The sequence below is a fragment of the Sturnira hondurensis genome, unplaced genomic scaffold (assembly GCF_014824575.4).
Source record: "Sturnira hondurensis isolate 20B ecotype Veracruz unplaced genomic scaffold, ASM1482457v3 Scaffold0020787, whole genome shotgun sequence".
In the NCBI taxonomy this organism is placed as follows: domain Eukaryota; kingdom Metazoa; phylum Chordata; class Mammalia; order Chiroptera; family Phyllostomidae; genus Sturnira; species Sturnira hondurensis.
The window spans coordinates 4962390-4989005 of record NW_028093418.1 but is presented as its reverse complement, the minus strand read 5'-3'; the positions used below and the strand labels follow the sequence as shown (position 1 = coordinate 4989005).

The following is a 26616-nucleotide window of genomic DNA, read 5'->3' as shown; positions in this document are numbered from 1 at the left end:
TTCCTTTTCCCTTTTCTTTTTTTTCTTTCCCTGTTTTGCCCTCCCAGCCCAGCCGTGAGTGGGCAGCCATCCAACCACTTGTCTCTTGGTCCATCCATTGCCCTTATGTCCGTAGGTCCAACCCTCGGGTCCCCAGTCACATGACCGTCTCCCACTCCTCCCGCAACAGGGCGGGTGGCCGCTCTGGTGCGGAGGCCTCCTCGTCCAGCCCCGAGCAGGAGCCATTAAGGAACCCGTCCTTGGGAGTGGCCACGGCTGGTGGCGGGGCCTGGTGGGCCAGGGCGCCTGGCTTGGCGTGGCCGGGCAGCTGTGGGTGGCCATTGGTAGTGGCGGCGGGCAGCAGGCGGGGGCTGAGGGGCAGGCCAAGTCCCGAGCGGGAGCCGACGTTGGTCACACTGGTGTGAGACACCATTGGGCCGTAGCTGTAGCTGCTGCTCCCGCTGCGTGCCTTGCGCTTGAAGTCCAGCGCCAGCGTCCAGCGGCTCCAGGACTTCTTGATCTCGGCCTGTACCTGGGGTGGCAGGAGCAGGGTGGGCCATCAGGTGTGCCCCTGACCCCTGTGCCCCATCAGCCCAACCCAGCTGTGCCCCCGTCCATGCCCCTGCAACACTCGGCACTGGGTGGAGGAGATAGAGGCAGGGGTTATTTCTGGAAAATTCTGAGACCAAGCAGCACCCCGCATCCTCAGAGCACGGTGTCTGGCTGCAGGCAGTTGGCACACCCAGAAGCCTCGAGGCTCACATGACCCCTAGGGTGGCTGAGTCGCTCAAGCTGGATTATGGGGAACCCAGCCACAGGGCTGCAGAGACCCTGGGCTGTGCCAGAGACCGATGACAAGCCCACACCCTAGCCCATCCTAGTCTGGACCATCTGGAAAGACTTCTCTCTGCCTTAGAACGTCTTCAGGGGTGTTCTTGGAGGAACGAAGGAAGAACTGGGCGGAGGGACGGGGTAGGGGAGCCCCTGGCATCTCTGCACCCCCGCCCCCACCTCACCCCACCTCGCCCCACCGTGCCCGCCGCTCGCTCACCTCGCCATTGCAGAAACAGTATATGATGGCGACAAAAAATCCCTGCGGAGAAGGGCGTGGGGGTCAGGGCCTGGCGCCTCACGTGTGGAAAGCCAGGGGTGGCGGCCCCACCCCAGCTGGCCCTGCCCCGCCCAGTGCGCACTGGCCCCGCCCCAGCCGGCTCGCCCAAGGCGCACCTGGAAGGAGTTGAAGAGCATCTCGTAGTGCATCTGCACCTGCCAGAGCGTCCCTGAGACCTCGGTGTAGGGCGTGGCCATGAAGACGACGTAGTGGACGCCGAACAGCGGCATGAGCACCAGCGTGGACTTGAGCAGCTTCCTGGGCCAGCGGGGCAGGCAGGTCAGGGCCGATGGGCTCCCCCCACCCCCACCGCCAGCCCCAGGTTCCAGAAGCCACTAAGGGGCCTGAGGCTCTGGCCACCGTGCAGGTCAAGCCAATTCGCTTGGGACAATGACACCTGTTGTCTCAGCAAAGTGTTCCTAGGGCCTCGGCTCTGAGGCGTCCTGGAGCAGACCATAAATTACACAGTCCCTGTCCCAGTGTCCTTTGTACTTGCTGGGCCCCCTGCTGGCATCTGTCACTCCCCCACGGCCTCACCTCCTTATCCCACAACCCACTCCTCGGGTTTCAGCGGAGCTGTACCTTCTTACCTTCCGGAGCCACCCACTGCCCACCCGTCCCTCCGACTCCCTGTGACCAGCTCTTTGAGGAGACGTCTGGGTTTGTTCCACCCTTGCAAACCCCAGCTGCAGTGCAGTGCCTGCCCTGGGTGGCCTGGGCTGGCTTCCGCATGGCCCCAGGGCCTGCAGAGGCCTGGCGAGATCCGGCCCCCCCCCCACCCGCCCGCTTCAGGGTGGGGCCAGCCAGGGAGGCAGGAGCTTTCCCTTGACATAGGCTCACGCTTGGGAGCTCATCTTTGCTTTTGTACATGGCACTGGTATTGGACGACCTCTGAACTCTGAGAGCCTGGGCTCGGCGGGAGGGCTCACCGGTACTGCTGCCTCGTGTCACACCTGCCGGCATTGGTTTCACGCAGCTTGGTGGCGAGCACCCGCACAATGTTGATGAAGAGAATGAAGTTGAGCTGTGGGAGTGAGGGAGGGCTGCGTCTCCATGCTGTCTCCCTCAGGCCCATGGCCCCGCCCAGCTCTGCCTCTCGTGGGGGGCGCTCCCTGGGCCCTCAGATTCCCCCTCTGGACCGGAATGGGGATTGGCTGCTTCCCAGGCCTTGTGGCTGTGACCCTGGAGTCTAGGGAAGCCTCCATAGGTCTTGGTCAGCAGCTAATAACTGTGCTCTGCAACCACCCACCCCCACCCCCACCCAGCCCTAGGGCCGCCCCTGCTCACCACGATGGAGGCCAGGATGGGCACCTGGATGATCCACTTCTTGTTCCCGGAGCTCAAGTCCCAGCACCTGCGGGAGGCAGAGGCATCAGCCCCCAGCCCCACCTGGTCAGGCTCACAAGAGAGGCCCCAGAGCTGGTCTACCCTGAAATGAGCTGCGGGGGACACGCGGTTGGAGGGGGGTCTCGGGCGTTGCCAGGCCTGAGGCTGCCCTCAGAGACCCCTTTTGAAGCAGCCTCTTGTGACCGTGAGGAAGGCACCCGGCCCAAAGCTGGGCTGAACATCCCAGGAGCTGGAGCCCCTCGGGGCCGGGGTGCAGGAGGCCCCGCCACATGCTTCACAGAGGAAGGGGTCACCAGGAGTGTTTCTGGCCTGTGTGACCCGGCCCCCTCCTCCACCTGGACCTACCCGGTGTTGGCCAGGGTGGCCCTCACACTGACCCACACGGCCACGAAGACAGCGGGCAGACCTGTGTGCACAGAGGGGGACAGTGTCTGTCCTCGGCCCACCAGTCCCACTCCCTTCACTCCTGACGACCCCCAGCTCACCCCGTCGTTGTCCCAGACCTTCACCCTGGGCAGCTTGGAGACAGAGCCGGGTCCCAGCGTGTGCCACCCTGCTGTCCCTCAGGCCCCTGCCCTCATCTTGGTACTGCGTCTCCTACACCGGCACAGTCTCTCCTGCGGGTCGGTGTCTTCCCGACACTGCAGGTCAACAAGGTGTCAGTAACATCCATGCCCAGGCTTCTCCTCCTCCTTTGCTCCCCTAGAGGGCGCTGCTCTGGGACTGGCTTTCCTGCGGGGCAGGGAGCCTATTACCAGCATTTTTCTGTCCCAGCCCTGCCTCCTCATCCAGTTCAAAAGGTCCTGGCCACCGTGGATGAGGCTGGATGGAGGGAAGGTTGTGTTTCAGCTGGGTAAAGGGCCATGGGAAGCCCCAATGTGCCCCGGCCTAAGCCCACTCAGATGGCACATGGTACATCTGGGTGAGCCCTGCTTCTAGAAAGGGAGCCCAAGTGCCCACCCTGCATCCCCTCCCCCTTCACTCCAAGTGCCTCTGGGGTGAGGGGAGTGACCTGGATGTGTGACCAGAAAAAGAGCTGTGACATCAAAGTTGGTGTGTTTCCCCAACCTTGACACCCGATAGCCCCAGAGCCTTCCTTAGTTCCTGAGACAGGGCCTAGGTCTGCCCCCACTTTGGGGCTTGCCACGGGGGAGGTCAAGGTCAGAGCATGTGCCAAGGAGCAGGGAGGCTGTGGCTGTTGATCTGAGGGCCTCTGGGCCCCGAGCGCTGGGAGGGCTCCAGCCACCAGACATAGTCCTCTGCAGGCTGGCCAGCTGCCCAGAGCCCAGCCAAGCCCTGGAGCTGCCAACAATAATGGACAATTATCAGTAACTTGATCTCGGAGCCCCCTCAGGGGAGGAGAGCCCCGGCTACCCATTCTGCAGAGACGCTGCTGAAGCTGAGAGCCGGCCATGGATGGACCCTGTGGGCAGCCACCCAGTGAGGGGATTGGGGGAAAAACAGGGTCCAGGGGGCAGGGAGGGTCCCAGACCCCAACTCCAGCTTCAGGCTGACCTGGGACCCATGGTCCCACTCCAATCCTGAGCTGACTCTTGACCTGAGAGTCCCTGCTCCCTCGGTGCTGGGCTGAGCCAGCTCCAGGTGAACCCTACCCAGCTGAGCTCTGTTCCCATAGTCTGAGAAGAGGTCACAGTCACAGAAGGGTAGGCAGGGTGCCCACCTGCCGCCCCACATCGGGGACAGGACATGCCGTATGGAGGCCTTGCCCTCAGCGGTCCCCTCTGGCCCCATCACCCGTGCGTGGCTCCACACTGTCTGTCCTCTCCCCCAACACCTCGTACCCCAGCCGAAGACCGTGAAGCCCCACAGGTACTTCTTCTCGGAGAAGAAGGCCATGAAGATGAGGCTGTGCAGGTACAGCCCCTCCACCAGGATCCAGTAGTAGTTGGTGGCCAGGAAGTAAAGGAAGAAGGTCACAGCCACTCGGCAGCCAGCCTAGGAGACCAGCTGGAGTTAGCCAGAGGGCAGGGCCTGCATCTGGGGAAGGGGGAGGGGCGGCAGCAGGGACAGGACAACCAGGGCTACTCAAGCCTGAGGAAGGGGCAGGTTCTGGTCCATGTCTCTCACCAAGGGGAGGGGCAGGGGACATTTTCAGGAGCAGGAGGGCAAGGTGAACAAGGAGTGCTAATGACCCTGCCCGGAGTGGGGGACGGTGCGTGGGGGACACTCACGAAGCCCTTGTCAGTAGGGGCTGGAAGTGGGGCTGAGTGGTGTGAGTGACACAGTGAGGTGGGGTGAGTGGCCTGAAGCCAGTGGTGGCAAGAGACAGGCAGGGACGAGGGCCGAGATGCAAGTGCCAGGCGCAGCCGGGTGGGCTCCTTCGAAGCCTGGGCGGCCGAGGGGCGCACTTACGTAGCCGGCGGCGGCAGCGGCGGGCGGCGGAGGGGCCTGTGCGATGGCGCGCAGCTCTTCCTCGGTGAGGCGCTCGGCTTCATCGAGGGTGGAGCCCGAGTATAGCACCGCGTCCTTGACAAAGATGCTCACGGCGCGAAGCATGAAGGACAGGAACAGGTGCATGTGGATATAGTTGCGTGTGCAGTGCAGCCGCCTGCGGGGCGCCACATCACCGTGGGTGAGGGCGCGGGACGCGCGGCGGCTGGGCAAGAAGCCGGGCTGTGCACGGGTCGTCCAGACACCCAGCGGGGGTTGGGGCGCAGTGAGGGGAAGGAGACACCACGCCCGGCCCCACCCCACCGGCCGCCCGCCACGCCCACCCTCCACCTCTGCCCCGCCCCTTGCCCCACCCACCTAAAGTAGGCCAGGATGAGCACAGCCACGGTGAGGGAGGCCAGCGAGACTGAGTAGCCCACGGTGTAGATCATGCCCAGGCGGTCAAACACCTCCTGTGCAGGTGGGGAGACACCCAGGGTAAGGGTCAGAGGCCAGATTAAGGTTGCTGAGGAAGTCAGGACTAGGTCAGGGGTCACCGATGGCCTTATCCCGGTCAGTGTGGGGAGGGAAGGGTCTCACCCGTTCACGAGTCTCATTGGTCAGGAACTTGACGCATTCGCTGTAGTTGGCCCATGTCCGGTTGTGCCCCGGCACCAGCTCCCAGCTGCCATTGCGGTCACAGCGGCGGTAGGCATGGCCTGTAGGCCCATGGGAGAGTCAGGGCAGGAGAGGGGTCTGGAGCCACCGAGGCCCTGAGCTCCTGGGGGAGGGGGTGGGGGGCTCCTGGTAAACCCGTGGTCCCCACCCTATTCCAGCCCCCTTACCTTTGTGATTGAAGTCATAAATATAGTCGGGACAAGGCACAGCCACCACCTCGCCTGGCGCCCCCAGTGGCCAGCACAGGATGTGGTCCCACTCCGGCAGGCAGGGGCGCCCTGTGCCCACAGAGACAGACAGATGGGGTGGGACATCAGTCAAGTCCATGGTTTGAGACCCAGAGGGATGAACACACCTGCAATGGTCACTGGCCCCCTCAGGGACAGTTGTGCCCTGGGACTGGAGCACTCAGGCCTGGAGCGTTCTAGAGAGACTGTGTGAGCCCTTACTGCTTGTTATGCCCCAAACACACGGGGCCTCATAACATTACCACAGCCCCTGTACGCAGGTGCTGTCCCTGGCCCCGCGGCTGGCAGCTGCTGAGGTCAGGCAGCCCAAGGCCTGCCCTTCTTGAGGGCTCAGCCCCTCGTCCTGCCTTCCAGGTGTCCCTGGAGAAGGGCAAGTTTCCAGGCCAGCCCCCCTCAGCTGAGAATGCTTCGTATATGCCCCTTGCCTGGGGACCATGGACCGGAGGCAGGAGGTCTCATCTCCAGGGCCAGCGGGACTCCCAAAGAGCTGCTGACCTCACGCAGGTGTCCACTCTCTTTACACTTCAGGTTCTGCGCTGGGTACTGTGAGGAAACCATGTTGGCCCACAGTCCCACCACCGTCCAAAGCCCACCCTGAGCACCTGCTGCGACGCCAGTGGAGAAGACTCACGGGGGAGGAGTCATCTATGTGTTCACTGGGATTCCAGACAGGATGACACATTCATCCCCTAAAGGGCTCTGGGCTCGAAGAAGGGATGCTGTGTGACCTCGGAGGGTCCCTAGCTTCTCAGTCTTCCAGGTTCTGCCCCCCAGTCCCCGTCTCTCCGCCTGTAGGGCTCCAACCACAGGGCTCTCCGGTCACCCTGGAAGGCAGCCTGGAAGGCTGGGCCCACCCCGATCCGCTGAAAGGCTCTCTGTCCTGGGCACCATATTCCCAGCCCCGCCTGGCCAGGCCCACAATTCCCTCTGGTCCCTGGGGAGCCACAGGGTGACCACAGCCTCCCAGATGTGGCCCATCTGGAATCTCCTGCCCACCCAGCCGGTTCAAACCGGCCCTGTGGCTGCAGCCTGGGCTCTGCGTTTGTCTCTCCTCACCTCCCTGGGGGACAGCGCAGCCCTGCCTCTCCCTTCCTCTCTTTTTCCTCCCCTTGTCCCAGTGTCTCCAGCCCCACCCTCTACAGCCACCCTCCCCTCTCACCTGTCTCTGTGGCCCACCTCACGGTGTCTTGGTGCACCCTCCTCTGACACACTGAGTCCCAGGCCCATTTTTAACCTCCCGGTGCCCCCTCTTCATCTCTCTCTCTCTGTCTTTGGGCCTCTCCCAGCCTCTCCCAGTCTCTGCACATCTCTGCCCCTCTGTCTCTCAGGTTCTCAGGTTCTCTGTTACCCTCTCCATGGAAGGGGTCCCCTCACCCCTGGGAGGTGCAGGGCAAAGTCTCTACCCACATCTCCTGGGGGCTGAGCCCACCCAGCTTGCCTGCCTCCTCTACCTGCCGCCCCCTCAGCCCTGTCTCCTCCCAGCCCCTCCCCTGCTTGCCCGGGAGGGGCAGCGGCCTCTGACCCTTCCCAGGATCCCAGGAGCTTGAGGTCCTTGGACGTGGATAGAGCAGTGGAGTGGGCAGTCTGAGCTGGTCTGGGATGGACGCGTGGACGTACCTCGGTGCCTGCTGCCAGTGGCTGCCTCTCTGTCCTCCTCAGATTCGGGGTTGAGCTTCCCGGCTGCCTTCTCCTTCCTGGACTTCCCTGCCGTGGGCGCGGACGCCCAGCCTTTGTCTGATTCCAGTATGTCAGCTGCAGAAGTCAGGAAAGTCATGGCGGTGGCGGCCACCTGTGCCACAGCAGGAGACCCAGGGGACCCCCCTGCCTCCGACTTCCCCAACCGCACCACTGGGGCGGGGCCCTGTCCTGCTGATGCCCCCACTGCTGGGAGAGCTGGGGTGACAGACGAGGAAGTGCTTTACAAACTGTACAGTGCAGGCCTGGTGAAGAAGTAATCAAAGGGAAGGAGACCGTCAAAGACGGGTTCAAGTGTAAGCCAGCCCCGTGTGGTGTGGGGTCGACCAGAGGATTGGGCCCTAACCATGGGCAAGACATGAGAGCACAGGTGGTGTCTGTCCTCCGACCCAGAGGGAGCCGGAGCCTGTGCAGGAGGCCCAGAGCCCACCAGGGGGCGCATGGCCAAAGCAGACGTAGTGGTGATGTCCACACAGAGGTTACACAGTGAAACGAAGCCTGGCCAGAGCACCAGACTGGTCAAGAAGTGGCTGGCGCAAAAGACTAGAGCAAGAGTATGCCGCTGTCAAGGGAGACAAACACGTCTACCTACCCTGTCCCCTGACCCAGGTACCGGAGTAAGGGATTCACAAGGGACACGCCAGGGACCCATCTGGGGAGGGGCCTGGCCTTTCCCTGGGAGAGACGCTCCAGGTGTCTCTTCTCCGCTGAGAACCCCCCCTGATCATCTGACTTGTATGTTAGGCTGCGGCCCACGCCAGGGCCCCAGGCCCCCCACGTCCGGGTCCTGAGCACAGGCACCCTGGCCTGCACCCTTGGCGTAATGGGGAAGGGGGGGCAGGATGCGGCGATGCGGGAAGAGGGGACTCGATCATAAACTGAGGGGGCACGAGAAGGTGCTTTCAAGCTTCCACAATGAGGGGGGAGGACCCAGAGTGAGGGGAGCCTGCCTGACCCCCAAGACCCTGGAACGATGGGCAGAGGCCCAGGGAGCCACCGGGATGGGGGGTGGGGCTGATGCAAGTGGCTGTGAGCGTGAGAAAAGCCCATGGGCCACAGAGTTGTCCTGTGTTTGGTCTGGTCCTGGGTGTGCGTGCACCCCTCCCCCACAACCTCGGGGCTGCTCAGAGAGGAAGCTTCTCTTGTCAGCCAGTCCTTCCGGGTCTGGACCTCTTCCAGGCCGAGGAGATTAATCAAGACAAATGTCAGAGGCCTGGTTGGGTGCTAATGAGGCCCCATCTCCACTTCCAGGAAATGGACTCAAGATAAAAACCAGGGAAGGGGTGGGTGGGGGTGGAAGAGGGTGTAAGGGGGATAAATGGCAATGAAAAAAATACAATGAAAAATAAACCAGTAAATAAACCAGTAAAAACCAGCTGGAGATGGGGACAGGAGCTGTGAAGCCAGGTGGGGACCCCTCCCACCTGCACCGTGGCGGGGTCCCCGGGGGTGCTGTGCAGGTCACACACCCTTCCCAGACAGTGACTGCGGCTGACAGAATCGCGGACACTCGTCCCCAGCCCTCTGAGGGCCTCCCCGTCCTGCCCATGGGCCCTGGGTGCTCCTGACCCTGGACACTCCTGCCTTGCCCTCTGCCCAGGTGGCCTCCTTCAAAGACCGACTCATCCCCTGGCCCTGCCTGGAACACCCCCTCCCAGGAGGCTGTCCCGGCCCACCCCAGGGGTCTAGCACCCTAGTCTGTGCTGCCAGTTCAGGCGCGCCTCACAGGTCTAAGCAGCTTGGGGGTGATTCACCTGCCTTCACACGGCCTAACCACCACCCTGGGAGGGGAGGCTCAGCCCGTTTCTGAGGCAGCTTTGCTCTCACCTGACCCACCCCACTTTCGGTCCTCACTTTGGCCTGACCCCCACTTTATTTGAACCACCCTCCCCTGATGCCACTTGGCTCTGGAGTCTGGCTCCCCCCTCCCTTTGCCCCTCCCTCTCCAGGCGNCCTACGCCCCCCCCCCCCCCCCCCCGCCACTTTTCTTCGGCCCCACCTCTACCTGGCCTCTGCAGGACTTCTTCAAGCCGCCTCTCGCACTGGGCCTGGGCACGGTGCAGCAGGAGAATCTGCTCCTCTTTGGTCATGACGTCATCTGCATCCACCTACCGAGTTGAAAGTCAGACTGCAGGCAGGACTTCCCAGAGCAGCAGCGGGTCCCACAACCATCCCGGCTTCCCTGAAAGGGGATTCCCCCCTTTCCGAAGGCCCTTGAGTCTAGCATGTGGGAATTCTGCCTTATATCGCTCCCATTTTACAGGTGGGAAGCTGCAGCTCCAAGGGGCAGGGCTGCCCTACCAGAGGACAACCAGGGGAGGGGGCTGTCCCCAGTCTGTCCGACAGTGACCCCGCACGCAGCAGCCACTGATATCCGCTGTCCAGCCTGCTCCCCAGGGGACAACAGGAAAGGGATGGAATGTCCCAGGATGTATCCTCAAGGATCCCAGTCGCCTTCAGGAACCTGGTGGGTGGGGGCAGGCAGGGAGTGCTGAGCTCTGGGGAAAAAGCTGGCCCTGGATTCCCTCAAGTCCTAGCACCACGGAGGCCCTTGGAAGTCACCAGTTTCCATCCTGACCCTCTCCCCAGTGAAGAGCGACAGCCCCAGCCCCTCCCATCCTGGCACCCCCAAGAGGGAGAGGACAGAGACAGCGCTGGCCATGGTCCAGGCTGGGCAGGGCACCCCTGTGCAGTCTGAGGGTGGGAGTCTCCCACACCCCACTCCCCACTCCTTCTCTGGAAGTTCCCTTCGTGCAGGCAGCCGCCTTCTGACCAGCCTGTGCTCCCCTCCTCCTTCCCCATCTCCATCCACCCACCCAGTGTCATCAGCAAGGTTTTAAGGAAGGGAACAGGAGCATCTCGGGGGTGGGGCCTCACCCACAGCGCTCCTCCCCATGACTCGTGGTTGGAAAGGGGTCAGAGGACAGAGGCAGCACCCTGTCCTGGGCACAGCGCAGTGGACTCAAGCCCACGGGGGAAACCCAGAGCAGTGACCACATTCTCTGAGACCCCCAGGACAAGCATATCTCCCGAAACCCCACAGAGCAGGGCTGTGTCCCCTCTGCCTCAGACATCCCAAGGCCCAGCTGGGTTCCTTCAGTCCAGTGGCGCTTCCTGGGATGGGAGAACCAGCAGGAGGCAGGGAGGAAGTAGGCGGGCGAGGGCTGGCCAGCCTGCTGGGGCTGGTCAAGGAGCTAGGCCGCAGGGAGAAGTTAATTGACCGAGTCTCTTGGTGGCGGCAGCAAGGGCCTCCAGGGCCAGGGAGTCTCCGGTCGGCTCCACCGGCCTTGGGTTCTGCTGGTTTCACTTAGCAGAGGCGCCACTGCGCATGGGCGCGGGAGCGGCCTGGGGGGCGCCGTCTCTGTGCGTTCTCACGTGGTGGGGCTCGTCCGCAGGCACACTCGGGGTGTGAGCCTGAGCTGTCTGTGAACCTGCGTGTGATATGGCTGCTGGGAAGTGCTGGGCGTCCATGCTTCTACGTGTCTCCGGAGTTTGAGTTGGACACAGATCTCAGCGAAGCCCACGGTCACAGTCCCCAGGAAGGGCTGGCGCAGCTGGCTCTGTGCTGGCTGCTGCCCCCGCCCCCCGCCCGGGGAAGAGGACGGGCGGCTGGGGGCGGGGCATAGTTGCAGGGGGGTGGGCTTAACGGGGGACAACCCAGGCCTGCCCCTCTGTGGGCCCCAATGCTACCCTGAAGTTCTCGTTGTGCCTCTGGCACTGGGGATCCAGGCTGCTGAAGGGTCCGATCCCTGTGCTGTTGCCCTGCCCACCCCGCTTCCATCACAGCGCTGTTCACCACCGTTTCCAGTGTTGGGGCTCGAACCCCCGTCAGTGCCCACCACTGACTGTCATCGCCTGGACCAGCTACACCAACACAACCATACAGCCCTTCACCCCACCAGCAGCACCAGCAGCACCAGCACTAACCCTATTAAGGTCAGTATCATCACCGGCACCACCACTGCTGCCATCAGCTAGTAGAACATCTTACTAACACCACCGCCAGTGCCATTTCCCCCAGCACCACCAGCACCATCGCCACCGAAGGCAACAGCAGCACCGTCACCGCCTCCACCAACAGTGCCACCAGGCCCCGATCACTAGTCAGCACCAATGCCCCCTTCCCCACTGCCCCTTTCTGCTTGCCTACCCTTCTCTCAACAGACACACAACGCACCATATTTTTCCAGCTGACAGGCAGCTCCCAGGGGCATGACTGAGGCTCCTCAATAGACACGCGAGCCCCCGGTGAGACTGAGGGGCAGAGACCCCAGTCTCCGCCCGCCAGCCTGGGCTAGAGGCACTCAGGCCCAGGCTGGAGACTGCTGGGCTGGCAGACTGAGCCGGACAGGTGTGCTAACTGGGTGAGGACCAGGAACCGGCCCAAGGCGTCTGTCTGCTCTTGGCTTCACTCCCTCCATGCCAAGAGGAGGCGAACCCTCTTTTCTGGAGTCTCATTTTCATGTGGAGAGGGGGACCTATGTGCTTCCAGTGCCCCACAGCCCCCAAACACCTTCATTCATCCACAGGGACACTGTGGCCTCTGACCTCCCTGTGCTGTGCGACCCATTTCTCTGACACCCAGTCATGGCAGAACTGCCCTTGCAGCACGAGGCATCCCAGCCCGAATCAGGGAAGCACTTTCCCACTGGCCTGGCAGGGCAGCCCCCTGCCAGGATGCCCCCACCCCCCGCCCCTCCCTCCAGCTTCGCCCTCGTTCTGGAGTCCAGGAGACTTCGCCACCAGCACTGGAGCCTGAATCCTGCCTCCACCAGGGACAGCCCCGTGTCTCTGGGAAAGTCGCTAACCCTTGTGCCTCAGTTTCCTGCCTGCAAAATCAGGACAGCGCTGCTGTGGGGATAAGGGAGGCACTGAGAGTCCTCACTGAACGTTTTCGATCGGTTCTGAGACCTGAAGAGAAATGAAGTCTCACACAACCAGTTTCACCAGCTGCCCACTGATGTAGACAAGAGTTAAGCTCCAGCGGCATCTTACCAACGTTACAACAACATTGCTCAAGGCAGTAGCTGCTGTAGTGCATGGAAAACCTGGGCAGAGGTGGGGCCCGGGAGAAGCTGGCTGTTCCTACGGCTACTGTTAGCAGCAGTAGCACCAAGTCATGGCTGTGGGCGACCCTGCTGCTGGGTCCTGTGGGCACCCCCAGGCTGGGGACCCAGAGTGGCAGGGGAGATGATCTGGGGAAGCTGAGTGCAGGGGCCACCGTGAGGGGCAGACAGGAGGTAGGATTCCTGGGATTGGGAGGAGGACATAAGGAGGGCCCGCGGGGTGGGTGTGCCTGCCGTGCAGGCCCCTCGGGTGGAAGGACGTCCCAGTAACTCCTTGTAGTTCTGGAGCCACCCTGGACTCACTTAGGTTCAAAGTCATTGCTTGGGCTTCTGGGGTAAGAGGGCCCCCCTCTGCCCCTGCCCTGACAGAGGAGGCCTCGCCTCCTGGGGGGACGGGGGAAATGCTGCCAGCTCCGACTGTTCCCCCTGGCCTGGCAGCTCCGTCCGCCGCTCCCACCCCTTGCCCACCAGCCTTGCCCCTGCAGAGTCTGGGCCTCCTTGGCCCAGCACCTGCTGAGTAGGACTTGGGGCCCGCACCCTTTTAGATGCAGAGAGTCTGTGGATCCTGGCTTTCTGGGGCAAAGCCTGACAACCCAGATGCTGTGCGATGGCTGGGGGTCAGTTAGGCCACACCTGCCCCCGGGGGGCCTCCCAGCCCTGATGCCAGGAGTCCCAAACCCCCTTCCCCACATCCCCCCCATGGTGTTGGGTTAAGGCTGACTTCCCCTGACATAACCATCGTTAGGGCTCAGCTTCAAGGTCCCCGCGGTAGTGCACTCTCCCCTCGTTCAATCCAACACCGAGCCTTCCCGTGTGCGCACATGGGTGTGACGTGCAGCCCGTGAACACGCAGGGGTGGGGTGATAACCTGACCTTAGCCCTGAGCTGGGGAGAGGGAGACGGGCAGTGCTGAGCTGGCGTTGGTGGGGCTCCAGGCAGGGTGCAGTTGGGGGCGAGAAGCCAATACGTTATTTACAAACGTGGAAGCTGCTGTCCCGGGGAGAGAGTGGTGTGTGGTCAAGGGGCCCGGCTGTGTTTCTCATTTCCTGAGTTCAGAAGCTGAGTGGAAGAGAAAAGCCATCTGCTCACTGCCCCTCCCGCCGGGAGCACGCAGCTCGTTCTCACCCAGCTCCCGGGGCAGGGTGGGGATGGCAGCCATGGCGGCAGCGAGGACCGTGAGGTGGCGACGTCCAGGCCGGTGCGGCGATGGAGGCATGGCGGTGACCATCGTGGTGGAGACAGCCAGTTCCATGCCACTGACCGACGAGAGCCACTGCTCTCGGGGGCCCCCCTAACTGCCAAATTCCACACATTTGCTGTCTGTGATCCCAGACAGGCCTAGATTCTCCGCAGGGCAGAGCTATGGAGGAAATACAAGGGGGCCTTCTTCGGCGCTGACGCCTCTGCCCGGGGAAGGCACTTCTTCCTCCGCCCAGCGTTAGCCCCGGGATGCCCTCCTGGGTCACCTCATTCAGCCCTCTGCCTGGGTCCAGCCTGGTCCCCTGGGGGGAAGTTGGCGGCTGGCTTCCTGCCCACCTCCAGAGGAAGCGGGTCACCTGGTGGTCATCCCCAGAGCGGCTGGTCTCTTTCCGCCCCACAGGAGCCACTCTACCTGTGGGCACCAGCCGTGGCTCCTGGACATTAGCCACATGTCCTTCCCTTTCCACCACCTCTTATTTTTCAAATGGGGATGTTGAGACCGAGAGACACGGCTAAAAAGCAGAGGGCAGGGACTGCAGCGAAGGTCTGCTTGACACTGGCTGCGACCCAGGAGCAAGGGGAAGGAGGAGGAAGTACCCAGCCACCGGGTGCTGCCTCAGTACCAGCTGTGCACAGTCCCTCTGGACCACGGCTTTTGCTGCGCCAAGCAAACGCCTCTTTGCGGAGCACCTGAGGCAGCCTCCATGGCGGTAGGTTGGGGTGGCGCAGGCAGACAGGTGATCAGATGGTGAAGGCGGTGGTGGCGGCGGCCTGTGCCCAGCTCTGAGTGCAGAGGAGTTCGTGGCTCCAGGAAAACCAGAAGGAGAACACCTTGGTGAGCAGGGGACCGCCTCGTGACCTCCTGGCCTGCCTGTACCTCTGCTCCAAGTTCCACTCCAGGGGCCCGTGCTGGCCTCCCTCGGGGTCTTCCATGCCAGCTGGCTAGGGACTGCTCCCCACCCCTTGCTGCCCTCGGTCTGTCCGGCTGGCCTGAGCAGGCTGGGACGGGCTCCCTGCCGGGGACACTCCTGCCTGCCACCGCTGACAAGTGCGGACTTCTCTTCCCCCTCGCCAGGCCTTCCTGAACAGACCGTCTGTGTTCGGGGCTGGGAGGGGCTGGGGGGGGAGGCACTGTGACGCCTGCCTCTCATCCTGGCCAGCGCGGACGCCTTCAGGGCAGGAGGTGGTATGATGGAGTTGGTGGCTAGGACAGGGTGGATTTTCACCAGTGGCCTCTACCTGGGCTGGGGGACCGAGGCCCAGAAAGATGGCATGGCCCAACCCAGCCACAGCCTGCCTGGCCAGCAGAATAGGGTCCTGCCAGGTCCCAGCAGTCCCACCTCCCCACCAGGCGGCTCCCAAAGTTGGGATTCTTAAGGGTTTGGAGGTTGCTGACGTCTTTGCAAATCTGAGCAAAACTCTGCACCCTCTCCCAGTCACACTGTGCTTCGAAGACAATTTAAAGGGTCTGCAAAAGCCACACCGCACCCTTTCTTTTTCCTGGGTACTCTTTCTCGCTGGCCTTCCCGATGTGGTGGCCGGACCAGGGAGTGTCCCCAGAAGGCCCACAACAGGAATCTGGGGGAGGCCACTTGGTGCCTCATTAAAACATTCCGAAGGAAACCCAAGTTCCCCAGGGCTCTCGGCGCCCCCACTGTCCACAGGCAGTCCCTGGAGCTGCGGGTGGAGGGGGCTGGCTGTGTTTAAAGGGCAGGTGATATAAAAAGCTTCAACAAATCAATACGAAAAAGACAAATAACTCACAGAAAGATGGGTAATGGCTCTGAGCAAGCTCTCAGAAGACGGACCATAAACCAACATAAAGTCCAAACGCTCACTGGCCATTGGTGACCTAAAATGACACGAGACACCACTTTCTCCTATCAGATTGGCGAGGGCGAAGGAAAGAATCCTCACGCTGTCCTATGAGACAGAGGGTGGGGGGAAGAGGCCCGCCCGCTCCACTCCCTCCGGGGGTTTAGGAGTCTGAACTGGCAGCGCTTTCTGGAGGGCCGCTCGGCCATGCGCATGAAGATGAAAACTGTGCGTGCTCTCAGACCCAGCAGTGACAGAACGTGGAAACGCCTCACAGGGAAACAAGTGGCCCCACGGGGACAGAGGGCGTTTCCAGGGGCCTCCCTGCCACCGTCTGGAATCTCACACACGAAAATCACGCAGAAACGTTCTGAACGCACATCCTAGGACTGCCGCGCAAACCCCAGCTGTTGGGGTACTAGGCGGCACTAAGCAGACTGGCGCGGTCCGACACGGAGGCTTCTGGAGTGTGCCCGTAAGTGGAAAAATGCACACGGCCGAGCCCTATCTTCCCGCCGGTAACGTTCATTTAAAAACACACCGAAGACAACAGAACAGCGCCACCTCCTGGGTGGGTACCCAAAAAGATACCCTTCGGAAACACAGGGGAACCAGTCGCGGGAGCATGTCCCTCGCCCCAGACTGGAGTCTCTGAAAGGGGGACTAGGCCTGGGGGTACTCAAGGATGACGTCTGCTTCATCTGTATTATTTGAGTCTTGTATAAGGAAAAACATTTTCAAGTGCCTGTTAGCAAGTGAAAACTTAAGAAAATAAAAGTAAAGTCATAGGATTTTAGTGTTTAAAAAAAAAAGAAAAAGAAAACCCAGAGGGGACATGGGGATTTGCTGCCTGCACAAGTCCTCACCCTACTTTGGATGAGGAAGCTAGGTGCAGGCATCTGAAGATCTCGGTTCAAATCCCACCTCTGCTGCAGACTCGCCCCCCCTTTATTTCCCATAAAATGGGGGGGCAGTAAATGGACAGAATGAGAAAACACTCGTGATGGTTTCTGGCTAGGAATCTGGGCACAGCCACTGGTCAGTACACAGTGGTTCGTTCTTGTCCTCAAAAGTGAGCCCTGTGGCCACGCTGCCCCTGGAGCAGGCTGGGAGGGGTCCCCTGTACCCCCCACTCCAGTCGCTCCTGAGTCTGGCTCGTACGTCACATCTCCACACTGATGGCCAGCCCCCTGCGGCAGCCTTCAGCCTTCCTCCTGCAGTCTCTCCATCACAGGTCCTCGGGACAAGGCATCCCCAGTGACAGGGCCACCCCTCTGCCCTGATTCACAACCCTGGGGTCCCTCCCTCCCTCCAGACCCCACTCCGCCTGACCCCATCCTCGCAGTTACTCCTCCCTGTAAGGCCCAGGATGGACCAGCTGAGTCTGGCCTCAGTCAGCATGCTCCCAGTGGGGCACTTTTTCGTCCCCCAGTCTGGGGCTGGCTGGGCAGGCAGCCTGCAGGTTTGGTGACAGAGGCTCTCCGAGGGGGCTGGTGGCGTTGGTGGGCACTGGTGCACATCTGCGTTGGGAGAGGCAGGGCCTGGGTTCAGGAGAGGGAGCCAGCAGGCTGTCAGCTGCTCACTGGCTCCAGCTGAGCCCAGGGCACCCACAGGATGCTGGGTGACCCTTGGGCCATGTCCTCTAGCCCTGAAGCCAGGGAAGGACCAGTGCACTCGGCCTGAGAGTCAAGCCACAGGTGCCACCAACAAGGTCTCGGAGCAGACCCAGCTCTGACAGCTTTCCTGCTGCCCTACCCTCAGCCTTGGACCACAGCCGAGCCTGGCGAATGCTCTGCATGGGCCTCAGTTTTTCCAGAAACCAGTGCAGGGCCTTGGGGACCTGTCACCCTCCCCTCATGGAGGCACAGAGCTGGGCACTTGGCCGTAAGTAATGGTCATATCGGTTGGGAGCCTTGGGTCAGTTAAAAGATGAGGGCAGTGACAGAACCCCTCAGAGGGCCGCCGGAGAGGCAACGCAGTGAATGCTGTAAGCACTCAGAACGGTCTCGGCAGGTAGGGAGGGCTGCAGAGCACCCCTTCCATAGACATAAGAAACCAGCAGACCCGGGTGCACGTGCACCCACAAATACACGCACCTGCAAGCACGACTGCACCCCTGAAAGTCAGGTGCAACCTACAGCTTTGGACACAGGTGAGCTCACACGTGAGCTCACACGGGGACTTGGGCACTCACACAGGCCCAAAGGACACCATGCCCAGAGCCCCACAGGGTGCGGACAGACACACTGTCAAGATGCCTCCACCTGTCACCCTGTCTACACCTTGACAGCCCTGCACTCGTGGGCCGTGCTGGCTGGCTGGCTGGCTGGCTCTGCATGTGGCTGTGCTCACGGGCCCTGGAGGGGCCCACGGGGAGGGTGAAGAAATGCTCCTCGGAACCCCCGTGTGCTGCCTGTAAGTCCTCATATGGGTGATGTCGATGGCCTTGAGAGGCCAGAGTCAGGAGTGCGTGTCGCTGGCGAATGGGGCAAGCCGAGGCCACAGTGGGGAGGACAGTCTTGGCTCAGGGGACTCTTAGGTGACTGTTTCTTTCTCTCCATTTTGTTACACTGGGGAAACTCAGGTGTGAAGGACAGCCCAAGGTTACAGAGGCATCAGACCGAGCTGGAGGAACCCAGTGCTACTGCCTCCCCCTTGGGGCTCTGCCTGGTAGGGAGCTGAGTGGAGGAGGAGGCTGCCTGTCTTTCTAGAAGGCAAATGCCCTCACCTGGGAGGCAGGAGAGGCAGCAGAGGCCTTGAAGTCCGATGCACAGGCAGGCAGCCTCTACAGCAATGACTGGTCCCCTGGGGCAGGGCTGCGGTGGGGTCTGACCGACTCTCCTGGAAAAGGCCCCCAGACCCTGGCCCAGGATGAGCAGGGCGCTGCCTCTCTGCAACTCGGCTTTTGGCCTCTATCAGTGTCTCCCTGTTTGCCTTTGCAGTCCTCAGTCTGTCTACCCCTCCTGCTCTGGGGAGCACTCACCCCACCCCCCTTTGTCTCTCTCTCTCTCTCTCTCCCTCTTCCATTCTGTCTCTCCTGCTCCTTCTGGTTCCCTCTTGGCCTCTGTTCTCAGGAGGGTCCACATGGGGGCCCCTCAGTCACCAAGTCCCCCTCCAGAGTGCTTCTCCTGTAGGAACGTTGTGAGGTCAGCCTCCTCCGGGGGACCCCAACCCTCCTCCACGCCACGCCATGCCACGCCACCCACACCGTCTCCCTGGGCACACAGCTTCCACTCCGGGTAAAGCTGGGCACGAGTGCATGTGTGTGTGCATGCATGAGATCCTGAGAGCTGCAGGGTCCCCTAAACCCTACCCCCCTGCACGATTCTGACCTCAGACCCACAGCCCCGTGTCCTGGGCTGCAAACAAACCTGCAGAAAACAGCGTTCTGGGAGCCGCTTGTGGGCCCCAGATCAGCCTTTTGCTAGATCACACTGTCATCTTCGAGGGAGGCACAACCAGAGCAGCAGAAGACAGGGGATCCCCAACCACAGGTTTTCGGACCGGGGCCCCAAACCCAAGGTTCAGAAACAGGGAGACCTTAGGCATCTGGAACCTAGAATCCAGACACCCCACCGCGTGTCTGCAATCCAGACAGCAGGCATCGAGGACCCCAGGTCAGAGGAGGCCGCCATCCAAAGTTGACGTTACTCGGGGAACCCAAGATTCTGGGCCATGGACACCCCTTCTCCCCCTCCAGGGACCCCAGAGCAAGCCCGAAGCCTGTCCTGGGTGCGGACTGGGACTCACCAGAGCATATGCGGAGCTGAGCACCGGGCAGCAGAGCAGGAGCGCCAGGCCGGGCGCGATCCGGGCGGCCCCCATCGCCACTGCCTAGGGCCCCGTCCCTCGGGGCAGCCGTCGCCGCCGGCCCTGGTGATGGTGGTGGGGTACAGAGCTGCGTCAGGCCGGGATGCCCCGCCCACGCCGGGGCCTAGGAGACCCCGGCGGCCCGGCGGCCCGAGGCCCCGGGGCCGGACTCGGGGCCCATGCGCCGAGGGTTAAGCGAGAGAGCGAGCGCAGAGCAGAGAGGGAGGAGGAAGGGAGGTAGCCGGGGGCCGGGCGGGCGGCGGGCGGGCGCCGAGCGCTGCAGAGCTGCCCGTCTGCCTCGGAGCGGAGAAATCACATCCATATGGCCGGGCCCCCCGCCCCCGGCCCGCCCCCCGGCCCCCCCCCCGCGCCGCCTTTTCTTTTCTTTTTTTTTTCTTTTGGGGAACTGGGAGATGTGGCTTCGCCCCACGCCCAGTGGGGGAGGGGTCGGGGGAGGGGTTGGGGTCGCGGTCTGCGGGGGGCGCACGGGGCTGTTATTTTTAGCTCCACAGCGAGCGCAAAGGGGGCGGGGCGGGGCCGGGGGCGCGTTTTGAGCCACTAGGGGCCTGCTGCTGGCGGACGAGATCCCAACTTTGCAACGACACTGAAACCTTCGGTGGTCGGGCCGCCTGCTCCTGGCCCCTCAAACCCCTCAATCCCCATCCCTCCGCAGCCGCCTCCGGCGCCCCCTCCCTGTCCCCGGCCGGAGCCCCGCCTGCGCCCGCGCCGCTGGAGCGCGCCTGCGGCTAGGACGCTCGGTCCGTCTGTCTGTCAGTCTGTCTCTAGTTCCCCCGGCCTTGGCCTCCGTTCTTCCAGCAGCCCCGAGCTCCGTTTCGGTCACTCCCTCACTCCCTCCCTCCCCTCCGACTTCTCTCTCTACGAAAACATTTGCAAGTTTCCAAAAAAGCCACGGAGCTGAGAGGCTCAGGGCTGGCGGCTCCACCGGGCTCCGAGCAGGCGCCGCCAACTGACGCCGAGACAGGCCAGCCCGCCCGCCCCGGTCAGGTCCCGAGTCACCCCAACCCAATTCCGGCCCCTCCGCTCGGCCCCCGACTCCGACTTACTCCGAGCGCGTCGCCGCGGCCCCCGCCTAGCCATGGATGTCGGGGACCCCCCGACAGCCTCCCCAGGACAGCGCCCCGTCCGCGGCCCCGGGGGGACTTCATGGAGTTGTCGGGATCCCCCCTGGTCCGCTTGGCTTACAGCACCCCCGGCCCGACCGCCGCTCGGAGCCGCCGCCCGCCGCGCGTCCCTCGCTCCGGCGTCTACTGCTCCCCCTCCCCCGCGGCCAGGCGCCGCTTTCCCTCCCCCGCGCCCTCCCTGGGCCTCTCCCGCCCCCGCCCCCCTCCGTCGCCTCCGACGCGGTGTGTGGAGCCCGGAGAGCCGGCTGCCCCCTGCCCCGGACATCGCTGTACAGGCCGCGGCCCCGGGGCGCACCGCGGCGGGGTGTGAGTGTGGGGGCGACGGAGCGGGGCAGCCCTGACTTCGGGACCTGGGAACGCGGCCCGGGACGCGGCTGCAGCTTCATTCTCTTCTCTGAGAGGCGCAAATGTTATTTATTTATTTATTTCTGATTGTCCGGCCGAGACCGGTGACTAGGTACCCTCAGTCGTGAAATAGGGCCTCTTCACCAGAGGTGCCCGCACGACCGCGGGCGCGGGTCTGTCTCTGCGCCCGCGGGACTCACTCTCGGGCTGGGCTGGACCAGGGGACCCGGAGCCTGACTCGGCCGCCGCCTCCTCCAGCCCCGCCCCGCCCCGCCCCGCCCCGCCCCGCCCCGCCCTGCCCTCGCCTGGACCCCCAGCCTTGGGAACGTCCGGAGGGGGCCAGTCATTGGTACCCTGGACCCGGCCCCGCCTGCGTCTCTGGCCTCGCGCCCTTTCCTCTCCCTCCCCGGTGTCTCTCCTCCCAGTGTCTCCCGGGTTCCAGGTCTCTACCCATCCTGGAGCCCACCCGGCCTCTCCAGCTCCGCCCCTGACTCCACCCCAGCCGGCTACAGGCCGTAGGACCACAGGCTCAGCTCAGACCCCAACCCGCGGGCTCCGCCTCCTTCTCCCACCCGGTCACACCCCCAAACGCTCTTGGCGGGCTCTGGTCCGCTGGGGACTAACAGCTAAGCGAAAGGAGGGAGGAGTCTTTGGGGACTGGGGCTGGAGGGGCGGGGCTTGCAGGCTTGGGCGGTTGTGGGGACGCCTGAGCGTCAAGGAGAGGGGGCCTCGGACCCCAAGTCTTTCACCTCTCAGTACCAGGCCGGGAAACTGAGGTCCAGGGAGAGCCCGGGAGTTCCTAGACGGGAGGACCTTTAAGGATGGTCAAGAGGAGGCTGATGTGACTGTCCGGGCCCTGGGAAATACCATTCAGACTAAATGACAATCCCTGTTTGCGCACTTACCAATTGTGTATTCTGGCCCCGAGGACTCTCCCGGCGTCTGGGCCTCAGTTTCCTCATCCGTAAAACAAGGGGTAGACCAGCTGACGCAAACGGCACTTTTCACTTTACTGTTTTAGTGCCTCAGAAGACGGGTGTCCCGACCCATGGGCTCTGGGGGCTCCAGGCTCCGCTGTGGAAATTGAGCTCCTCAGAACCCCCAAATCCTCTCCCTCAGTGTGAACGGGTCCGCAGGCCCAAGTCTCAAGGCCCCTGTATTGGAGCTGCAGTCAACCTTCCTGGCAGCCCACCCCCCCTCCAGGCTCCAGCCCAGCCATCTCCCAGGTGGTACCCACACCTGTCTTCTCCATACATCCTGTGGCCAGGCCCCTCTGTATGCCCCATTACCCCCAAGTTGCTTGTCCTGGCGTTTGAGGACTGTGCTATTTGAGACAGCTTCCTCCAGAGGTGACTGTTCCCAACTGTCCGTGGCCTTCTCCCCATGTCCACTCCCCTGCCTTTGCACTTGTCATTTCCTTCGTTGGAATTGTTCTTCTCTGCCTGTTCTTGGGTCGCCATCTCCTGCACTGCTGGTGGGGGGCAGTTCTCTGATTTGGGGGCTGCCCCTATGATGTGTCGCCCCTGTGGTAACAGAGGTCTAGGTGCCCACAGTGGGCACCTAAAGGACTCTTGTGGTTCTTTGGTGTTCTGGTTTGGCGGTTTCAGCTTTGTGCCTCTAAGTGATTCTGTTCTAAGTTTTATGATTGATGACCACTGACCACACCCACCCCTTGGTAATAGGAAAAGGACCTTCACAGAGGGATTGGGGGAACTGAGAGGTACAACTAGATGGGGGAGTCCTTCTGGGATCTGACGTCAGAAAACTTGCAGTTTGGAAAGAAACAGTGTTCCTACTTGGAAGGACCAGGCTAGGCAGTGGAGAGGACTGCAGAGAGGGGTCCGATGGGCTCTGGGCCTCTGAAGGCTGTTCCTGTGGCCATAACTCATGCGTCTCAACCCAGAGTTCCCCTCTGGACATTCCACCAATGTGGGTGGGGCCACTGAACCCCTCACTCAGCCCCAGGACTCTGGTTAAAGTTTCACTGTGAGGGTGGGGTGTCACACATTAACTGGTAGAGAGCCGGCCTGCTCTTTTTGACAGACAAGCTGCAGGGCCCCTGGGTCAGTTTCTGGTCAGTTTCAGGTCAGTTTCAATGGCATTTTGAAATGCCTGGATGGGGGCAGGGAGTGGGAGCTAGTCCCTGTGGGGACTCCCTTCTCTGATTCCAGGCAGGGGGGCCTAGAAGGAGGAGGAGCCAGGGTGATCACTGGAGCTTAGAACTGGAGCCGGGACTGGCCTCTGGTACAGTGGCCCTAGGCTGGCCAGCCTCTGCTGCCTGCCAAGCGTTAGCACCAGTAAGGCTCTGGCCGATGTACATGGAGCCAGGGGCCCTGGTGACACCGGACACAAACAGGAAAGACACAGGCTCAGTTGTCAGCTCTGCAGCCCAACCGTGGTCTCTCAGGAAACCCACTGCCCACCCTGGGGGCGATGGCTGGCAAATCTGGACGCTACACACCTCATCACCCAAGCTTAGCCCAGGTCAGCCTCAGTCCCAGCCTCAACCCTGACCCAGCCTGGGTTTTTCCCCCAGGCTGAGTCCTTATGCCAGTGTGATCTCTAACCCTCTGCTGAACCCCGACCCCCGGGCTAAGACTCCACCCAAGCCTTAATCCCAGATCTCTCTCAGGTTCCAGGCCCCTCTGGAAGCTTTTCAAGTCCAGGGGCTGGTAGGGGAGGGGATGGCCAGGCCATAAGTGGACTGAGGTGCCACTTTTACAGCCATTTCGGCTGCTCATAAACACCCCCCATGCACCCCCACCTGGCTGAGTCACTGGAGGCTCCCACGGCTTCTGGTCTGGTCGGGCAGCCCCCTCCCCTTGCAGTAGGAAGCCCGGTTTCTCACCTCTGAGGAAGGCCACAGGAGGGAAGCTGGGGTACAGGGGTCTGGAGGCTCTGCTGAAGGCAGGAGCACTCCCAGAGGGATTTGGGGGTGTGGGTTTCCTGTCCCTCCTGATCACAAGGTCATAGCCCCCCGTTGCTCTAGCATCAGATCCACAGAAGTCTCCCTTAGGCTGGTGACTTGTCTGCCCCATGGCAGGGCTCAGGTACCCTCAGGCACTAAGCTAGGGGGCCATGGCCGCCTGGCCCTGTCCAGCTGCACTCAAACCCCTGGGCTTCCCTGGTTCCTACTCACCCAGAGCCCGAAAGGCCTTCCAAGTGGAGGCTTGAGCCTCGGAGCAGAGTCAGGTTGGCCACGAGGAGGCCATGGGTAGCCCTGAGCAGCTTCTGTGCTTCAGGCCTAAGCCAGGGTGTTGCTGTTCAGGACAGAAAAAGGCCTGAGTCAGAGCTTTCGCTTGAAAAGGAAAATTAATGATTTTTTACCAAGCTCTGCACTAGCCCAGGACTTTGTCCCAGACCCCTGGTGGGGGACCAGAGGCAGGCCCACGCACACCAGTACCCAGATGCCCTGGCCTGGGCCCTCCCCACCCCCTCCACGGATCTGCCCACCTGGCAGGCGCCCGGGCCAGCCCAGCGCCTCTGGAGTGTGTGCCTCAGTGGTTCTCTCCTTGCCCTGCCAAGCCACTCTTGTGTCCCTGTCTACCCCTTCCAGCCCTTTCCACATCTCAGAAATTTCAGGCCACCAGGACATGTGAGCACAGCCCTGATGTAACTTCATTCAAGTTTGGGCACCTAAAGAAATCAGATGGGGGCTGACGGTGGTTTGTACCCAGGTCACTGGCAGGAAAACTGAGATCTGAGAAGGCCTGACCTCCCAGCACTGGGTCCCCAGGAGCCACCAGCCAGGAGAGACGTGGGGATCCTCATTCTACCCGTGTCCTGATCCCTGCAGCCCCATAGCCCCCCCACATCTGAGTCACTGCCCACTGGAGCTTAGGCTTCTGGTGTGAAATCACCCAGGAAACCCTCTGGGTGCCCTCCAGCGCCTCCCAGGCTCGACACTTGCTTATGCAGCTGCAGGTCACAGAGGCCGAGGGTTGTGGGCAAAATGCCTTCCCTCTGAGGGTCTTTAGGGTGAACTGTGGCAGCACTGGGGCTGGATAGAACCTTACAAGACCCAGGGCCGGAGACCCTGGGTGGAGGCCACCCCTCTGCCTCAGCCCAGCCTGAGCTGGTTTGGGTCAGGAAGTCCCAAGCTCAGCCCGACAGGGGATAATGATTCACGTGGCCGCTGCTGCTCAGCACATTCCAGCCCAGGCCCCCAGTGCCCAGCACGGGAGGGGCCCGGCCCACACCAGCCCCCAGCTGCTGGAGCATGTGCCTGAGGCCCCATCCCCAGAGGTGACCCCTCGCCAGGTCTTCCAGGCTCTCAGGGAGAACACCATACTTTACAGTTTCCACAGTGCTCTCCAGTTCACAAGCTGGAAAGGGAGGCAGGGGGCTGGCTGGTCCTGCTGGGGGCCGTGGGCAGCAGGTGGGGCAGAAAGGAGGCAGAACTGTGGAGGGCAGGTGGGAGCCTCAGACGTGCCTCCTCCTCCGTTTCCAGACCTTGGCATTGGAGTGCCAGTTCCTGCCTGTGCTCACCATGGAGCAGTTGGGAAAATCCAGGGGGCCTTCGTGGCTGTGTCCCTTCAGTCCCAAGAGCACGTCCTCAAATCGCGTGGCTGTGAAGGCAAGCCTGAGACCACAGTTGCCTAACCCAGAGCTGACTCCCTTGTGGAGACCCCAGGCCTGGCCTCAGGTGTTCACTGCCAACACCCTGGTGGGGCGGGCGACACCTGGCTAGGTGGGTGTGGGTTCACACTCTGTCAGGGACGAGAAGTCCCTTGTCCTCCCCAGGGCTTGCTTCCTCATCTGTTCAACCGAGATCTCCATCAGAAGTAGAAACATGGGGACTGGGTGGGGTCCTGGGGTCCGCTTGCCCCAGGGGACTCTTCGCAATGCCATCCTCCCTCGGGGTGGGGGTGGGTAAGGGGTTGCCCCGTGGGCCCTCAGAATAGAGAGGGGCAGCAGCGGCCTTTGGTGGAGGAACCATGGCTTGGGGCCTGAGTGTGCCCAGCTCTCGAGTGACCCTGAAAAAATGCCTTCTTCACCCTGGGCTTGTCCCCTCGCTGCTGATGGCTGGGTTTGAGCCGATGTGCTTGGAAACCCCACTCAGTCCTGGGGTTCCTATGAGGGGCAGCTGAGTGGAGACCTTGGTGGGGGGAGGGAGATGGTGGGAGCAAGCACTCCCACCCCAGACCCGCTTTCAGCAGGGCCCCACATACCGCCCCCCCCCCCAGCCTGGCTAACTACTCCCAGTGGGGGTGGGTAGGGAGGGGAAGGGGCGCAGAAGGGAGCCTCACTTTCCAGACGCCTTCCGCCTTCGGGTGGGGTGTGACTTCCGGCTCCAGGGGCTATAAAATCCCCAGTAGCCGGTGGGTCTCTGGAGGGGGAGGGGGCCTAGGGGTCTGTGCCTCCGAGCACCCCTCCCAGGTCTGTTTGACACGTGTTTCCGCTGCTCCTGGCTGTGGGCTCCTGCTGCTGCTATTTATAACCTTTAAGAGCTCCTGCCGACTGCAAAGTTTTCTTAAACTCAAAATATCACCAAGGTCCTGGGCACGCGTTCCAGAGGCCGGCTGGGCCCTGCGGTTTGAAGGGACGAGGGGCCAGGAAGGAGGAGGCAGCAGGGAGGGCGTTCGCTCAGACACAGGTCCTGGCTGGGGGCTGTGCTGGGAGACCTTGGCAGGGGGTCTTTACGTCTTGACACTGGGCTCCACTTGGCCCAGAGGGACCTTCTAGGTGGGTGGTCCTTGATCACACTGGGCCATTTGAGGACAGCTGAGCCATCTCTCCGGGCCTCAGTTTCCTTTCACCCTGAATGCCTCAGGGGGCACTGGTTGGGT

At 62.4% G+C, this 26616-nt stretch overlaps 1 protein-coding gene across 5 annotated transcripts; it reads right to left on the bottom strand.

Moving 5' to 3' along the window:
* Window positions 1–24087, bottom strand: PTH1R (parathyroid hormone 1 receptor). 5 transcript variants are annotated; one of them, XM_037030518.1, is made up of 16 exons: window positions 23978–24087; window positions 19907–19917; window positions 19281–19403; window positions 9455–9557; window positions 7372–7506; window positions 5674–5784; window positions 5429–5547; window positions 5207–5301; window positions 4811–5006; window positions 4240–4393; window positions 2783–2843; window positions 2378–2444; window positions 2020–2114; window positions 1207–1348; window positions 1031–1072; window positions 1–511 (listed from the first exon to the last, which is right to left on the bottom strand). In XM_037030518.1, the coding sequence occupies exons 3-16, from the start codon at window positions 19353–19355 to the stop codon at window positions 137–139; spliced, it is 1770 nt and encodes a 589-aa protein (XP_036886413.1). In that variant the 5' UTR covers window positions 19356–19403; window positions 19907–19917; window positions 23978–24087; the 3' UTR covers window positions 1–136. The 5 variants fall into 5 exon arrangements, with proteins under 5 accessions (XP_036886413.1, XP_036886417.1, XP_036886414.1 ...); XM_037030522.1 differs by lacking the exon at window positions 19281–19403; XM_037030519.1 differs by lacking the exons at window positions 19907–19917; window positions 23978–24087 and adding an exon at window positions 21733–21905.
* Between the last annotated feature and the right edge of the window lie 2529 nt (window positions 24088–26616).

Bases quoted from the DNA above. Each gene is read 5' to 3' on its own strand.
- PTH1R (XM_037030518.1), bottom strand. From the start codon at position 19,355: ATGGGGGCCGCCCGGATCGCGCCCGGCCTGGCGCTCCTGCTCTGCTGC. The intron at 5,302-5,428 runs GTGAGACCCTTC...CCACCTGCACAG, and splicing joins CCAATGAGACTCGTGAACGG to GAGGTGTTTGACCGCCTGGG. The intron at 5,007-5,206 runs GTGGGTGGGGCA...GGCGCCCCGCAG, and splicing joins CTCATCCTGGCCTACTTTAG to GCGGCTGCACTGCACACGCA.